At 68.6% G+C, this 17,675-nt stretch overlaps 1 protein-coding gene across 1 annotated transcript; it reads right to left on the bottom strand.

Annotated features, from left to right (window-relative positions):
- Positions 1-4,803: 4,803 nt before the first annotated feature.
- Positions 4,804-16,438, bottom strand: B3GAT3 (beta-1,3-glucuronyltransferase 3). Its single transcript, XM_088539478.1, has 5 exons — positions 16,357-16,438; positions 15,523-15,637; positions 12,499-12,829; positions 7,696-7,986; positions 4,804-4,902 (listed from the first exon to the last, which is right to left on the bottom strand). The coding sequence occupies exons 1-5, from the start codon at positions 16,436-16,438 to the stop codon at positions 4,804-4,806; spliced, it is 918 nt and encodes a 305-aa protein (XP_088395604.1).
- Between the last annotated feature and the right edge of the window lie 1,237 nt (positions 16,439-17,675).

Here is a 17,675-nt window from a genome sequence, read left to right as displayed (position 1 = left end):
GGGAACCAGGGATGAGGAAAAGGAATGGGGACAAGGGACGGGGATGGGGACAAGGGACAGGGATTAGGGATGAGGATGGGGACAGGGACACACAGGGCGCAGGGAGGGGACACGGATGGGGACGGTGCCACCACCAGCATCCCTGGCCCCCCCATCCCCCCCCAGGGGCCCCGGCGTCCGGGGGATCCCCCCCATTCCCCCCAATGGGCCCCAGCGTCCGGGGGGTCCCCCTGCCCCCCCAGGGGCCCCGGCGTCCGGGGGTCTCCCCATCCCCCCCCAGGGGCCCCGGCGTCCGAGCAGCCCCCCCATCCCCCCACTGGGCCCAGGGGACCCCCCGCTCCCCCCAGGGGCCCCGGCGTCCGGGCCCCCCCCGCCCCCCCCCCGGCTCCTCACAGCTCCTTGCGGGGGTCCCGGGGGGGGGGTCCGGGGGGGGCGGCGGCTCCGGCGCTTCCGGCCTCCAGCGGCGGCTCCGGGGCCGGGGGGGGACACGGGGGGGACCCCGGGGGCGGCGGCTCCTCCGCGGGGGCTCCCGGCGCCTCCGGAGGCTCCGTCTGGGTGGCGGCGTCAACGGTGCCACCGCTGGGGGGGACACGGGGACATGGAGGGACATGGGGGGACATGGGGGGGACAAGGGGGGACATGGGGGGGACGGGGGAGGACACGGGGACATGGAGGGACATGGGGGGACAGGGGGGGACGGGGGGGACAGGGGGACATGGAGGGACATGGGGGGACATGGGGGGACATGGAGGGACATGGGGGGGACATGGGGGGGACATGGGGGGGACATGGGGGGGACAGGGGGGGACAGGGGGACATGGAGGGACATGGGGGGACAGGGGGGGACAGGGGGACATGGAGGGACACGGGGACATGGGGGGACATGGGGGACAGGGGGGGACGGGGGGGACAGGGGGACATGGAGGGACATGGGGGGACATGGGGGGACGGGGGGGACATGGGGGGACATGGGGGGACATGGGGGGGACATGGGGGGACGGGGGGGACGGGGGGGACATGGGGGGCACGGGGACATGGGGGGACATGGGGGGACAAGGGGGGGACAAGGGGGGGACAAGGGGGGGACAAGGGGGGGACAAGGGGGGGACAAGGGGGGATGGGGGGACAAGGGGGGATGGGGGGACATGGGGGGGACACGGGGGGGACATGGGGGGCACGGGGACATGGGGGGACATGGGGGGGACATGGAGGGGACATGGAGGGGCACGGGGAACATGGAGACACGGGGAGACATGGGGAGACATGGAGGGGATATGGGGACATGGGGGGACACGGAGACATGGGGGACATGGGGGGACGTGGGGACACGGTGGGACATGGAGGGACACAGGGGGACATGGAGGGACACAGGGACATTGAGGGACATGGGGACACGGGGAGCACGTGGACACATGGGGACATGGAGGGGCGGGGAGGACATGGAGGGACATGGGGACACAGGGCGACATGGGGACATGGTGGGGCATGAGGACACCGGGGGGGCATGGGGACACGTGGACACGGGGCCATGGGGTCACAGGGACATGGAGGGGCTCGGGGGACATAGGGAGACATGGAGGAACATGGGGGGACATGGAGGGACATGGAGGGGACATGGAGGGGACATGGAGGGGACATGGAGGGGACATGGGGACAGAGGGACCTACCTGGGGTGGCGGCCGGGGGGCGCTGGGGACCCCACGAGGGCAGCGGCCGCCGGGGGCTCCTCCGGGGCGGCTGCGGATGGGGATGGGGGGGGGGGACATGGAGGTGTCACCCCATCCAGAGTGACACCCCCCCCCCCATCCCATCCCAGGGGCCCAGGCGTCCGGGTGCCCCCCCGCCCCCCCGTCCCACCTAGGGGCCCAGGCGTCCGGGAGCCACGAGATAGTGGAAGGGGAGGGGGGCAACACTCAGGGGCCCCTCACCCTGGTGTCCGGGCGCCCCATCCCACCCCAGGGGCCCAGGCATCCGAGTGCTCCCCCCCTCCTGCCCCCCACCCCAGGGGCCCCGGCGTCCGGGCGCTCCCCCCTTCCCCCCTCCCGCCCAAGGGGCCCCGGCGTCCGGGTGCTCCCCCCCTCCCATCCCACCTGGGGGCCCCGGCGTCCGGGGCGGCAGGTGCCGCTCGCAGAGGCCGAGTCTCCGCAGCGCCTCGGCCAGCGCCGCCTTCACCAGCGTCAGCTCCTGCTCCTGCGCCCGCAGCCGCCGCTCCAGCGCGCCCAGGGGCTCGGGGGCCGCCGCGTCGCCTGCGCCGGTTGGGGACACGGGGAGGGGACGCGGGGGTTGGGGACACACGGGGACGTTGGGGACGGGGACGGCTCGGGGGCGCCCGCGCTGCGCAAGGGGGCCCAGGCGTCCGGGTGGCCCTGCTCCCCCCCTTTGCCCCCACCCCCTCAATGGCCCCCCCCCCCATAGGGGCCCAGGCGTCCGGGTGTCCCCCCCGCGCTCCACCCTGGGGACCCCGGTGTCCCGGTGTCACCCCTGCCACGTGGGGGGACCCAAAACATCGCGGGGGGGGAATCTTGGTCTCAGCACCTCCCCCCCCCCATCCCATGGGGCCCAGGCGTCCGGGTGGGCAGCTTGCCCCATCCCAAGGGCCGTGTCCCGGACGCCTGGGCCCCGAGTCGGGCGCCGGCGGCAGACCCGGACCCGGGACACGCGGGGAAGGCGGGAAGCGCCCGGACGCCTGGGCCCCCCCCCCCCCGCCGCCACCTCCCCGGACGCCGGGGCCCTTCCGCAAAGCGGGTTGGGGCTCCCCGCGCCCGGACGCCGGGGCCCCTTCCCGGGGCGGCTCTCACGGCGCTCGGGCGGCGGCGGCGGCTCCATCGCTCCATGCGCGGCTCCCGGCTCCGGTTCCGGCTGCGGCTCCGGTTCCGCCGGCCCAGGAAGCTCCGCGGCCGCCGAGTCATTTCCCCTCGCGGCCCCGCGCGGCTCCCGCCGCCCCCGGCCTCGCCCGCCCCGCGGGGGATGGGGGGGCCCCGGCGTCCGGCTCCCGCCGCGGAGGGGCCCAGGCGTCCGAGTGCCCCCTTCCCCCAGGGGGCAGCTCCCTATGGGGCTTTGGGGGATGTTCCCGTCTCCCCACCCCCCCCATCTGACCCCCCCCCAAGGACCCCCATGTTTGGGGTCCCGGACGCCTGGGCCCCCTCCCAGCTTCCCCCCTGCTCCCGGGATCCTTCCCAGCCCTGGGGCAGCCCCCGGACGCCGGGGCCCTCCCCCCCCCCGCCACCGTGTCCCCATCCCGCTGCTGCTTCCGATCCGGGGAGACCCGGGGGGATCCAGGTGGGATCGTCCCGGCCCCGGGAGCACTCGCCCCTCACGTGTCCTCCCCATCCCGGGCCATCCCGGCTGATCCCGGCGCATCCCAGCTGATCCCGGCCCATCCCGGTGCATCCCAGCTGATCCTGGTGCATCCCATCCCATCCCAGCACATCCCAACCCATCCCAGCTGATCCCGGCGCATCCCAGCCCATCCCAGTGCATCCTGGCCCATCCCAGTGCATCCCAGCCCATCCCGGCGCATCCCAGCCCATCCCAGCTGATCCCGGCGCATCCCAGCCCATCCCGGTGCATCCTGGCTCATCCCAGTGCATCCCAGCCCATCCCGGCACATCCCAGCCCATCCCAGCTGATCCCGGCGCATCCCAGCCCATCCCAGTGCATCCTGGCCCATCCCAGTGCATCCCGGCCCATCCCAGTGCATCCCAGCCCATCCCAGCTGATCCCTGTGCATCCCAGCCCATCCCAGCGCATCCCGGCACATCCCGGTGCATCCCAGCCCATCCCGGCGCATTCCGGTTGGCGGGTGCAGATGGAGCCGGTGCTTTATTCCCGGGGGGGGGGCTGCATCCAGACCCCCCCCAGTGCACAGAGGGGTCCAATAAATAACCCGGAGCGGCCGGAGCCGGAGCCGCCTCCTGCCCGTGTCCCCCCCCCCCGCCGTGTCCCCGTGTCCCCCGGTCCGGATTCCGGCGCGTCCCCGTGTCCGGCGTCTCCCCGCATTCCCTTTTGTCCTCCATGTCCCTGTATCTGCATCTGCTGTATCCCGGGATCCGCCGTATCCTGGAATGTGCCGTATCCCGGGATCCACAGTGTCCCGGGATCCGCCGCGTCCCGGGATCTGTCGTATTCTGGGATCTGCCGTGTCCTGGGATCCACCGTGTCCGGGATCCACCATATCCCAGTATCTGCTGTGTCCCGGGATCTGCTGTATGCTGGGATCCACTGTGTCCTGGGATCCGCTGTGTCCCAGGATCCGCCACATCCCGGATCTGCCATATCCTGGGATCCAGTGTGTCTGGGATCCGCCACATCCCGGGATCCACCATGTCCGGGATCCGCCGCATCCTGGGACCCGCCGTGTCCTGGGATCCGCTGTGTCCCGGAATCTTCCATATCCCAGGATCTGCCGCATCCCAGCTCTGCCATGTCCGGGATCCGCCATGTCCTGGGATCCACTGTATCCCGGGATCCGCCGCGTCCCGGCTCTGCTGTATCCCAGGATCCACTGTATCCCAAGATCCACTGTATCCCAGGATCCGCCGCATCCCGGGATCCACCGTGTCCGGGATCCACCACATCCTGGGATCCGCCATGTCCGGGATCCGCCGCGTCCCGGCTCTGCTGTATCCCGGGATCCACCGAGTCCGGGATCCACCGCATCCTGGGATCCACCATGTCCGGGATCCGCCGTATCCCGGATCCGCTGTATCCCAGGATCCGCCGCGTCCCGGATCCGCCGTATCCCGGGATCCGCCGCGTCCCGGCTCTGCTGTATCCCGGGATCCGCCGCATCCCGGGATCCGCTCACACCTCCACGCTGGGGTCCGAGCCCAGCCCCTCGCGCTGCAGCTGCTCCTCCTGCCGCATCTTGGGCTTCTCCGTCCGCGTGTGCCAGACCAGCACCTGGGGGGGGGGTGAGCGCGGGCCCCGGCGTCCGGGCACCCCCCCCAGCCCCAAAACGGGCCCCGGGCACCCCCCCATAGTGGGCCCCGGCGTCCGGGTAGCCCCCCTGCCCCACAGCGGGCCCCGGCGTCCGGGTACCCCCCACTGGTCCCCGGTGTCCGGATGGTCCCCGGTGTCCGGATGGTCCCCGGTTCCCCCGCGCTGGTCCCCAGTGCCCTGTCCCCCTGTGATGGTCCCTGGTCCCCGGTCCCCCTCCGTTGTCCCCAGTGTCCGGATGGTCCCCGTGCCGGTCCCCCCACGATGGCCCCAGTGTCCGGATGGTCCCTGGCGCCTGGTCCCCCCACATCGCCCCAGGTCCCCCCCCCATAGTCCCCGGTGCCCGGATGTCCCTGGTGCCCGGACGGTCCCCAGTGCCCGGATGGTCCCTGGATGGTCCCCATAGTCCCCAGTCCCTGGATGTCCCCGGTGCCTGGACGGTCCCCAGTGCCTGGATGGTCCCTGGTCTCCGGTCCCCCCCATAATCCCCAGTGCCCGGATGGTCCCCGGTGCCCAGATGGTCCCCGGTCTCTGGTCCCCCCCATAGTCCCCGGTGCCCGAATGGTGCCCGGATGGTCCCCACAGTCCCCAGTGCCCAGATCCTCCCCGGTGTCCGGATGGTCCCCATAGTCCCCGGTGCCCAGATGTCCCCGGTGCCCGGATGGTCCCGGTGCCTGGATGGTCCCCACAGTCCCCGGTGCCCGGATGGTCCCTGGTCCCCGGTCCCCCCCATAATCCCCAGTGCCCGGATGGTCCCTGGTCTCTGGTCCCCCCACAGTCCCCGGTGCCCGAATGGTGCCCGGATGGTCCCCATAGTCCCTGGTCCCTGGATGCTCCCCGGTGCCCCCCAATGGTCCCCACAGTCCCTGATGCCCGGATGTCCCCAGTGTCCAGATGGTTCCCAGTGCCCGGATGGTCCCTGGTCTCCGGTCCCCCCATAGTCCCCGGATGCTCCCCGGTGCCCGGATGGTCCCCATAGTCCCTGGATGCTCCCTGGTCCCTGGATGGTCCCCACAGTCCCCGGTGTCTGGATGGTCCCCGGTGTCCGAATGGTCCCCGGTCCCCCCCATAGCCCCCGGTGCCCAGATGGTCCCCGGATGGTCCCCACAGTCCCCGGTGCCCAGATGGTCCCTGGTCCCTGGTCCCCCCCACAGTCCCCGGTGCCCAGATGGTCCCTGGTCCCTGGTCCCCCCCATAGTCCCCGGTGCCCAGATGGTCCCCACAGTCCCCAGTGCCTGGATCCTCCCCGGTGCCCGGATGGTCCCCACGGTCCCCGGTGCCCGGATGGTCCCCGGATGGTCCCCACAGTCCCCGGCTGTCCCCGGTGCCCGGATGGTCCCTGGTCTCCGGTCCCCCCATAGTCCCCGGATGCTCCCCGGTGCCTGGATGGTCCCCATAGTCCCTGGTCCCTGGATGGTCCCCACAGTCCCCGGTGTCTGGATGGTCCCCGGTGTCCAAATGGTCCCTGGTCCCCCCCACAGTCCCCGGTGCCCAGATGGTCCCTGGTCCCCAGTTCCCCCCCATAGTCCCCGGATGTCCCCGGTGTCCGGATGCTCCCCGGTCCCCCCCATAGTCCCCGGTGCCCGAATGGTCCCCGGATGGTCCCCATAGTCCCCGGCTGTCCCTGGTGCCCGGATGCTCCCCGGTGCCCGGATGGTCCCCATAATCCCCGGTGCCCGGATGCTCCACGGTGCCCGAATGGTGCCCGGATGGTCCCCACAGTCCCCAGTGCCCGGATCATCCCTGGTGCCCCGATCCTCCCCGGTGCCTGGATGGTCCCCACGGTCCCCGGTGCCCGAATGGTCCCGGGATGGTCCCCACAGTCCCCGGTGCCTGGATCCTCCCCGGTGCCCGGATGCTCCACGGTGCCCGGATGGTCCCCACGGTCCCCCCCATAGTCCCCAGTGCCCAGATGTCCCTGGTGCCCGAATGGTCCCCGGTCCCCCCCATAGTCCCCATAGTCCCCGGCTGTCCGCGGTGCCCGGATGCTTCCCGGTGCCCGGATGGTCCCCATAATCCCCGGTGCCCGGATGCTCCACGGTGCCCGAATGGTGCCCGGATGGTCCCCACAGTCCCCAGCGCCCAAATCCTCCCTGGTGCCCCGATGCTCCCTGGTGTCTGGATCCTCCCCGGTGCCTGGATGGTCCCCATAGCCCCCGGTGCCCGAATGGTCCCGGGATGGTCCCCATAGTCCCCGGTGCCTGGATGGTCCCTGGTCCCCGGTCCCCCCCATAGTCCCCGGTGCCCGGATGCTCCACGGTGCCCGAATGGTCCCCACGGTCCCCGGTGCCCGGATCCTCCCCGGTGCCCGGATGCTCCCCGGTGCCCGGATGGTCCCCACGGTCCCCGGTGCCTGAATGGTCCCTGGTCCCCCCCATAGCCCCCGGTGCCCGAATGGTCCCCGGATGGTCCCCACAGTCCCCAGTGCCCGGATCCTCCCTGGTGCCCCGATGCTCCCTGGTGTCCAGATCCTCCCCGGTGCCCGGATGGTCCCCATAGTCCCCGGTGCCTGGATGGTCCCTGGTCCCCGGTCCCCCCCATAGTCCCCAGTGCCCAGATGTCCCCGGTGCCCGAATGGTCCCCAGATGGTCCCCACAGTCCCCAGTGCCTGGATCCTCCCCGGTGCCCGGATGGTCCCCACGGTCCCCGGTGCCTGGATGGTCCCTGGTCCCCCCCATAGCCCCCGGTGCCCGAATGGTCCCCGGATGGTCCCCACAGTCCCCACAGTCCCCGGCTGTCCCCGTTCCCGGCGCTCACGCGGGTGCAGTTGTCGGCCTTGGGCTCGAGCTGCTCGCGGGACACGAGCGCCTGCAGGAGGCTGCTCTCGAGATACCCCCGCTGGGCGCGCGGGTCGAAGCGGGCGCCGGGCCGGGCGCGGAGCAGCCGCAGGGCCACGGCGAAGCCGGCCATGTCGAGCGGGAACGGCCGCTGCGGCTTCCAGGCCGCGTGGAAGCCGACGACGCGGCCGGCGGCCACCAGCGGCCGCTCGAAGCGGAGGCCGCCCACGAGGCCCACGGGCCACACGGCCACGCGGCGGGTGCTGCGCATCTGCGGGGAGAGCGACAACACCGTGACGGTGACAACACCGGGACAGCGTCACCGTGACAGCGACCACGGTGCGATAACGTCACCACGGCGCGTGCTGCGCATCTGCGGGGAGAGCGACAACACCGTGACGGTGACAACACCGCGACTGCGTCACCGTGACAGCGACCACGGTGCGATAACGTCACCACGGCGCGTGCTGCGCATCTGCGGGGACAGGGGGACACCGTGAGGGTGACGACACCGTGACGGCGTCACCGCAACAGCAACAACACCGTGACAGCAACCGCGCGGTGATGGCGACCGCGGCACGTGCTGCGCATCTGCGGGGACAGGGGGACACCGTGACGGTGACAACACCGCGACAGCGTCACCGTGACAGCGTCACCACAGCGCGTGCTGCGCATCTGCAGGGAGAGCGACAACGTGACGGTGACAACACCAGGACAGCGTCACCGTGACAGCGTCACCGCAGCGCGTGCTGCGCATCTGCGGGGACAGGGGGACACCGTGAGGGTGACGACACCGCGACTGCGTCACCGCGACAGCGTCACCGCAGCGCGTGCTGCGCATCTGCGGGGACAGGGGGACACCGTGACGGTGACAACACCGCGACAGCGTCACTGCGACACCGCAGCGCGTGCTGCGCATCTGCAGGGAGAGCGACAACGTGACAGTGACAACACCGTGAGGGTGACAACACCGGGACAGCCTCACCACGACGGCGACAACACTGTGACGGTGACAACGTGATGGTGACAACACCGCGACAGCGTCACCATGACAGCGTCACCACGGCGCGTGCTGCGCATCTGCGGGGACAGGGGGACGCCGTGACGGTGACGACACCAGGACAGTGTCACCGTGACAGTGACAACACCATGACTACGACCGCGACACAATAACGTCACCGCGGCGCGTGCTGCGCATCTGCGGGAACAGGGGGACGCCGTGACGGTGACGACACCGCGACTGCGGCACGGTGACAGCGTCACCACGACGGCGACAACACCGTGACAGCGTCACCGCGGCGCGTGCTGCGCATCTGTGGGGACAGGGGGACGCCGCGACGGTGACAACACCAGGAGAGTGTCACCGTGACAGTGTCACCGTGACAGCGACCACGGTGCGATAACGTCACCGCGGCGCGTGCTGCGCATCTGCGGGGAGAGCAACAACGTGATGGTGACAACACCAGGACAGCGTCACCGTGACAGCGTCACCGCAGCGCGTGCTGCACATCTGCGGGGACAGGGGGACACCGTGACGGTGACGACACCGCGACTGCGTCACCGTGACAGCGTCTCCGCAGCGCGTGCTGCGCATCTGCGGGGAGAGCGACAACGTGACGGTGAGAACACCGTGAGGGTGACAACACCGGGACAGCCTCACCACGACGGCGACAACATTGTGACAACGTGATGGTGACAACACCGCGACAGCGTCACCATGACAGCGTCACCACGGCGCGTGCTGCGCATCTGCGGGGACAGGGGGACACCGTAACGGTGACAACACCAGGAGAGTGTCACCGTGACAGCGACAACACCATGACTGCGACCGCGACGCAATAGCGTCACCATGGCGCGTGCTGCGCATCTGCGGGGAGAGCGACAACGTGACGGTGACAACACCGTGACGGTGACAACACCGGGACAGCGTCACCGGGACAGCGTCACCGCGACGGCGTGACAGCGTCACCGTGGCGTGTGCTGCGCATCTGCGGGGGCAGGGGGACGCCGTGACGGTGACGACACCAGGACAGTGTCACCGTGACAGTGACAACACCATGACTGCGACCGCGACACAATAACGTCACCGTGGCGCGTGCTGCGCATCTGCGGGGACAGGGGGACAACGTGACGGTGACAACACCGCGACTGCGGCACCGTGACAGCGTCACCACGATGGCGACAACACCGTGACAGCGTCACCGCGGCGCGTGCTGCGCATCTGCGGGGACAGGGGGACACCGTGACGGTGACAACACCAGGAGAGCGTCACCGTGACAGTGACAACACCATGACTGCGACCGCGATGCAATAGCGTCACCACGGTGCGTGCTGCGCATCTGCGGGGAGAGCAACAATGTGACAGTGACAACACCAGGACAGCGTCACCGTGACAGCATCACCGCAGCGCGTGCTGCGCATCTGCGGGGAGAGCGACAATGTGACGGTGACAACACCGCGACTGCGTCACCATGACAGCGTCACCGCAGCGCGTGCTGCGCATCTGCGGGGACAGGGGGACACCGTGAGGGTGACGACACCGTGACGGCGTCACTGCAACAGCAACAACACCGTGACAGCAACCGCGCGGTGATGGCGACCGCGGCACGTGCTGCGCATCTGCGGGGACAGGGGGACACCGTGACGGTGACAACACCGCGACAGCGTCACCGCGACAGCGACCACGGTACGATAACGTCACCACGGCGCGTGCTGCGCATCTGCGGGAACAGGGGGACGCCGTGACGGTGACGACACCAGGACAGTGTCACCGTGACAGTGACAACACCATGACTGCGACCGCGACGCAATAGCGTCACCACGGCGCGTGCTGCGCATCTGCGGGGAGAGCGACAACGTGAGGGTGACAACACCGCGACAGCGTCACCATGACAGTGTCACCGCGGCGCGTGCTGCGCATCTGCGGGGACAGTGACAACGTGAGGGTGACAACACCAGGACAGCGTCACCGTGACAGTGTCACCGCAGCGCGTGCTGCGCATCTGCGGGGACAGGGGGACACCGTGACGGTGACGACACCGCGACTGCGTCACCGTGACAGCGTCACCGCAGCGTGTGCTGCGCATCTGCAGGGAGAGCGACAACACCGTGACGGTGACAACACCAGGACAGTGTCACCGTGACAGTGTCACCGTGACAGCGACCACGGTGCGATAACGTCACCACGGCGCGTGCTGCGCATCTGCGGGGACAGCGGCAACGTGACGGTGACAACACCGTGACGGTGACAACACCGGGACAGCGTCACCATGACAGTGTCACCGTGACAGCATCACCACAGCGCGTGCTGCGCATCTGCGGGGACAGGGGGACACCGTGACGGTGACAACACCGCGACAGTGTCACCGTGACAGCGTCACCATGGCACGTGCTGCGCATCTGCGGGGACAGGGGGACACGGGGACAGTGACAACACTGTGATGGTGACAACACCGTGACAGCATCGCCACAACGGCAACAACATCATGACAGCGACCGCAGCGCAATAGTGTCACCGTGGCATGTGCTGCGCATCTGCAGGGACAGCGACAACACCGTGACGGCGACAACACCGGGACAGCGACCGCGCGGTGACAGTGACCGTGGCGTGTGCTGCGCATCTGCGGGGACAGGGGGACACCGTGAGGGTGACAACACCGTGACAGCGTCACCGCAACGGCGACAACACCGTGACAGCGACCGCAGCGCAATAGCGTCACCGCGGCGCGTGCTGCGCATCTGTGGGAACACAGTGACAGTGACAACACCGCGATGGCAACAACACCGTGACAGCAACCACGCGGTGACAGCGACCACGCGGTGACAGCGGCTGCAGTGCATGCTGCTCATCTGCGGGGACAGGGGTACACCGGGACAGTGACAACACCGTGACAGCGACAACACCAGGACAGTGACAAAACCAAGGTGATGCCAATGCCCATGTGATGCCAACGCCAACACGATGCCAACACCAACGTCAACGTGATGTCAACGCCAACACGATGCCAATGCCAACGCGATGCCAACACCAATGTGATGTCAACACCAATGTGATGTCAATGCCAACACCAACGCAATGCAAATGCCAATGTGATGCCAACGCCAACGTGATGCCAATGCCAATGTGATGCCAACGCGATGTCAACGCCAACACGATGCCAACGCCAATGTGATGTCAACGCCAACGTCAACGCGATGTCAACGCCAACACGATGCCAACGCCTACACGATGTCAACGCCAACGTGATGCCAAAACCAACGTGATGTCAACGCCAACGTGATGTCAACGTCAACGTGATGTCAACGCCAACACGATGCCAACGCCTACACGATGTCTACGCCTACGCGATGCCCAAACCAACGTGATGTCAACGCCAATGCGATGCCAACGCCAATGTGATGTCAACGCCACCACGATGCCAACGCCTACACGATGTCAACGCCTACGCGATGCCAAAACCAACGTGATGTCAACGCCAACGTGATGTCAACGCCAACGTAATGCCAACGCCTACACGATGCCAACGCAATGCCAATGCCAACACAATGTCAACGTCAACGTGATACCAACACGATGTCAACGCCTACGCGATGCCCAAACCAACGTGATGTCAACGCCAACGTGATGTCAACGCCAACGCGACGCCAATGCCTACGTGATGTCAACGCCAACGTGATGTCAATGCCTATATGATGTCAATGCCAACGCCAACGCGATGCCAACGCCAATGTGATGTCAATGCCAACGCGATGCCAACGCGATGCTGCCTACAACGCGACCCACCTCGTCGAACAGGCGCAGGCTGTAGGTGTTGTCGTCGTCGGCGAAGTAGACCACGGCGCGCTCGGCGGGCGGGCGCGTGTCGCGCAGCCACTGCAGCGCGCGGTTGCGCTGCTCGGCGCCGCGCGGGCGCAGCCAGGAGGGCTCGCCGGGCCGCGCGCGCCGCGCCGGCGCCGTGGGCGCGTGCAGGTGGGTGAAGCGCAGCCCGCTCTGCGCCAGCAGCGCCGCCACCAGCGCCGACGGCGCCGCCGCGTCCTCCACCACCACCCAGTGCAGCCGCCGCACGTGCAGCAGCGTCTGCGACAGCCGCACCAGCTCCGCCTTCTGCACCGGCCTGCGGGGACACGGGGACACGGGGACATCAGGGGGACACGGGGACACGGGGTCAGTGCCGGGCGCGGGTGGGACCCAAGGGGACATGTGGGGACATGGGGGACATCAGGGGGACACGGGGACACGGAGTCAGTGCTGGACACGGATGGGACCCAAGGGGACATGTGGGGGACATGGGGGACATCGGGGGGACAGGGGGACACGGGGACATGGGGGACATCAGGGGGACATGGGGACATGGGGTTAGTGCTGGACACGGACGGGACCCAAGGGGACACGTGGGGACATGGGGGACATCAGGGTGGCACAGGGACACGGGGTCAGCGCCGGGCACGGGTGGGACCCAAGGGACACATGGGGACATGGGGGACATCAGGGGGACACGGGGACACGGGGTTAGTGCCGGACACAGATGGGACCCAAGGGGACATGTGGGGACATGGGGGACATCAGGGGGACACGGGGACACGGGGTCAGTGCTGGACATGGATGGGACCCAAGGGACATGTGGGGGCATGGGGGACATGGGGTCAGCGCCAGGCATGGGTGGGACCCAAGGGGACAGGGTCAGTGCCCAGTGCGGATGGGACCCAAGGGGACATGGGGGACACGGGGTACACAGGGGGACATAGGGGACATGGGGGACACAGGGTCAGCGCCGGGCACGGGTGGGACCCAAGGGACACGCGGGGACCAGGGGGACATGGGGGGACGGGGTCAGTGCCGGGCTGAGATGGGACCCAAGGGACACGTGGGGACATGGGGACGTGGGGAACATGGGGTCAGTGCCGGGCTGAGATGGGACCCAAGGGACACGTGGGGACATGGAGACATCAGGGGGACATGGGGTCAGCGCTGGGCACGGGTGAGACCCAAGGGGACAGGCAGAGACCAGGGGGACATGGGGACAGGGTCAGTGCCCAGCGCGGATGGGACCCAAGGGGACATGGGGGACACGGGGGGACATGGGGGACATGGGGTCAGCGCCGGGCACAGATGGGACCCAAGGGACACGTGGGGACATGGGGACACGGGGACATAGGGGACATCAGGGGGACACGGGGACATGGGGTTAGTGCCGGACACGGATGGGACTCAAGGGACACGCGGGTACCAGGGGGACAGGGGGACACGGGGACATGGGGTCAGTGCCGGGCACGGATGGGACCCAAGGGGACACGTGGGGACATGGGGGACATCGGAGGCAGCTATAGGGGCTGCAGAGGGCTATAGGGAGCTATAGGGGGTGCTCACAGGTGAGGAACTACAGGACCTATAGGATCTGTAGGGTCTATACCAGCTATAGCAGCTATAGAGAGCTCACCTGGTGCAGGTGGAGCCTATAGGGCCTACAAAGGCTATAGAGACTACAGGCGCTGTAGGGGGCACTCACCAGGCGTACGTGGGGGGCTATAGGAGACTATAGATGCCTACAGGAGCCTATAGAAGCCTACAGGCGCTCACCGGGCATACGTGGGGGGCTATAGAGAGCTATAGGAGCCTATAGGCGCTCCAGGAGCTCACCAGGCATACGTGGTGTGCTATAGAGAGCTATAAATGTCTATAAGACCCTATAGAGACTACAGCAATTCATGGGCTGTAAATGGCACACTGTAGGAGACTATAGGAACCTACAGGGGCTATATGTGCTCACTGTGCGTACGTGGGGGGCTCCAGAAAGCTCTAGGTACCCATAGGAGCCTATAGGGACTATACGGGTTCACGGGGTGTACACGGCGGGCCATATGGGGCTATAGGGTCTATAGGCCCTCAGCGTGTGTACGTGGGGGGCTATAGAGAGCTATAGACACCCATAGCAGTCTATAGGGTCTATAGGGGCTTTCGGGGTGTACACAGCGGGCTATAGGGAGTTATAGAAGGCTATAGGAGCCTACAGGTGCCTATAGGGGCCATAAGCGCTCACCGCGTGTACGTGGGGGGCTATAGGGGGCTATGGGTATCCATAGCAGTCTATAGGGTCTATAGGGGTCCCAGGGTGTACACAGGGGGCTATAGGTGCCCATAGATGCCCATAGGGGCCATAGGCGCTCACCGCGTGTACGCGGGGGGCTATAGGGGGCTATAGGTACCCATAGCAGTCTACAGGGTCTATAGGGGTCCCGGGGTGTACATGGCGGGCTATAGGGGGCTATAGGTGCCCATAGGTGCCCATAGGCGCTCACCGCGCGTACGTGGGGGGCTATAGGGGGCTATAGGTACCCATAGCAGTCTATAGGGTCTATAGGGGCTCCTGGGGTGTACACAGGGAGCTATAGGTGCCCATAGATGCCCATAGGGGCCATAGGCGCTCACCGCGTGTATGTGGGGGGCTATAGGGGACCATAGGTACCCATTGCAGTCTATAGGGTCTATAGGAGCTCCCGGGGCATACACGGCGGGCTATAGGGGGCTATAGGTGCCCATAGGTGCCCATAGGCGCTCACCGCGCGTACGTGGGGGGCTATAGGAGCCTATAGGTACCCATAGCAGTCTACAGGGTCTATAGGGGTCCCGGGGTGTACATGGCATGCTATAAGTGCCCATAGGTGCCCATAGGGGCCATAAGCGCTCACCGCGTGTACGCGGGGGGCTATTGGGGGCTATAGGTACCCACACTAGTCTATAGGGTCTATAGGGGTTCCCGGGGCGTACATGGCGGGCTATAGGGGGCTATAGGTGCCTATAGGCGCTCACCGCGCGTACGTGGGCGTCACCACGTAGATCATGGGCAGCTCCTCCTGGGGGGGCGGCCGGGGCCCCCCCTCGGCCGCCCCCGCCCCCCCCCGCTGGCGGCAGTCGCAGCTCTGGCCTGGGGGGGGGGGGACCAAATTTGGGGGTTTGTCCCCAATTTCAACCCCCCGCCCCGAATCGTCCCCCCTGTTGTCCCCATTGTCCCCCCTGTTGTCACTGCTGCCCTCCCTGTTGTCCCCATTGTCCCCCCTGTTGTCACTGCTGCCCCCCCTGTTGTCCCCATTGTCCCCCCCATTTTCACCGCTGTCCCCCCCAGTTGTCCCCCTTGTTGTCCCCACTGTCCCCTCCATTGTCCCCGCTGTCCCCCCAGGTTGTCCTTGGCTGTCCCCACTGTCTCCTCTGTTGTTGCTGCTGTCCCCTCTGTTGTCCCCCCCGTTGTCCCACTGTCCCCCCCAGATGTCCCACTGTCCCCCCGATTGTCCCCATTGTTCCTCATTGTCCCCCCAGTTGTCCCCGTTATCCCTCCTGTTGTCGCCGCTGTCCCTCCCGGTTGCCCCCCTCGTTGTCCCCACTGTCCCCCCCATTGCCCCCGGTTGTCCCCATTGTCCCCCCCTGTAGTCCCCATTGTGTCCCCCCCATAGTCCCCATTGTCCCCCTCATTGCCTCCGTTATCCCCCCCGTTGTCACCACTGTCCCTCCCGGTTGCCCCCCTCGTTGTCCCCACTGTCCCCCCCGTTGCCTCCGGTTGTCCCCACTGTCCTCCCCCCGTTGTCCCCATTGTCCCCCCCGTTGTCCCCATTGTCCCCCCCACGTTGTCCCCACTGTCCCCCCCCTCACCGAGCTGCATCAGGGCGTAGAGCAGCCCCCCCAGGGAGGCGGCGAAATAGGCCACGAAGACGCTGCGGAGCCGCAGCCGCATGGCGCTGCGGGGGGCGGGGCCGCCGCTGTCACCCGGTGCCACCCGGTGTCACCCGGGGCCACCGGGGCCCCCGCGACGGCCCCGAGGGCTCCCGGCATCCCCAGCGCCCCCCCCCGCCGCGCGCGCGCGCTCCCAGCCCCGCCCCTAGCCCCGCCCTCCAGTGCCCCTAGCCCCGCCCCGCGCTCCCAGCCCCGCCCCTAGCGCCCCGCCACGCTCCCAGCCCCGCCCACCAGCGCCCCTAGCCCCGCCCCGCGCTCACACGGCCCCGCCCCCAGCGCCCTCCCCACGCGCCCCCGAGCTCGCAGGGCCCCGCCCCCCCCCGCGCTCTTAGCCCCGCCCCCCGCGCTCTTAGCCCCGCCCCCGCGCTCCCAGCCCCGCCCCACAGGGTCCCCCCCCCCCCGCGCGCTCCTAACGCTCCCCCCCCTCCCCGGACCTCCCCCGCCCCTCCCGTCTCCATGGCGACGCGCCACGTCCGCGCCCCCGCGGTTGCCATGGAGACGCCGGAGAGGGGCCCGGGGCCGCGGCGGGGACGCACCCGGCGGCGGCGGTTCCGGGGGGGGGCGGAGCGGGTCGGACCGGGCCCGGGGCGGGACCGGGGGCCGCGGCGGCCGCGTAGCCTCCTCCGCCGCTCGGGCCACGGCACTTCCGGTGCCTCCCCCGGCTCCGCTCCGGGCTGGTTCCGCCCGGCGTGTCCTTCCCCGCAGGGGTCCGGCGCAGAAAACGCTCCCGCTCTTCAGTTCCGAAGGTCGCCCCCCCCCCGTTACTTCCGCTTCCGCCCGCGCTCGCTCCCGCGCGTCCGACCCCGCCGGGGCTCGGCTCGGAACACCGCCCCGGCGCTTCCGTTCCGGTTTGAAACCCTTCGGCACCGGAACACCGGGGACCCCGCCGCTTTGGGGCGAATTCCCGCGGTTTCGGGGAGCCGCGACAGCCGCTGACGCCTCCAGCTCGTTTTTTTTTTGTTATTTTTCCTGGTTTTATTCGACTTTTTATCAAAACGCCGCCCCCGGCCTCCCCCCCGCCCCCCCCGCGGCGCTGGCTCAGCAGTAAAAACGTTCCGGGTGGGGGGGGGGCGACTCCCCACGTGACCCGGGAGGGGGGGGAGCCCCGGGTGGGGGAGGGGCTGGAATCGCCCCCCCCCCCCCCCGCCCCTTCCCTCCCTTCCCCCCCCCCCCCGGGGAAAAGGAAGAGGGAAAAAGGGAAAAGGGGGGGGCTGGATCCGCCCCCCCCGCTCCAGAGA

Source organism: Tinamus guttatus, unplaced genomic scaffold (assembly GCF_059628265.1).
Source record: "Tinamus guttatus ecotype Peru unplaced genomic scaffold, ASM5962826v1 Tinamus_guttatus_pri_ptg001739l, whole genome shotgun sequence".
Lineage (NCBI taxonomy): Eukaryota > Metazoa > Chordata > Aves > Tinamiformes > Tinamidae > Tinamus > Tinamus guttatus.
The sequence above is the reverse complement of the archived record's forward strand: the minus strand, read 5'-3'. Positions and strand labels throughout refer to the sequence as shown.

Bases quoted from the DNA above. Each gene is read 5' to 3' on its own strand.
- B3GAT3 (XM_088539478.1), bottom strand. From the start codon at position 16,438: ATGCGGCTGCGGCTCCGCAGCGTCTTCGTGGCCTATTTCGCCGCCTCC. The intron at 12,830-15,522 runs GTGAGCGCCTAT...GTGTCCCCGCAG, and splicing joins GTGACGCCCACGTACGCGCG to GCCGGTGCAGAAGGCGGAGC. The intron at 4,903-7,695 runs GTGAGCGCCGGG...CCCCCCCCCCAG, and splicing joins AGGCCGACAACTGCACCCGC to GTGCTGGTCTGGCACACGCG.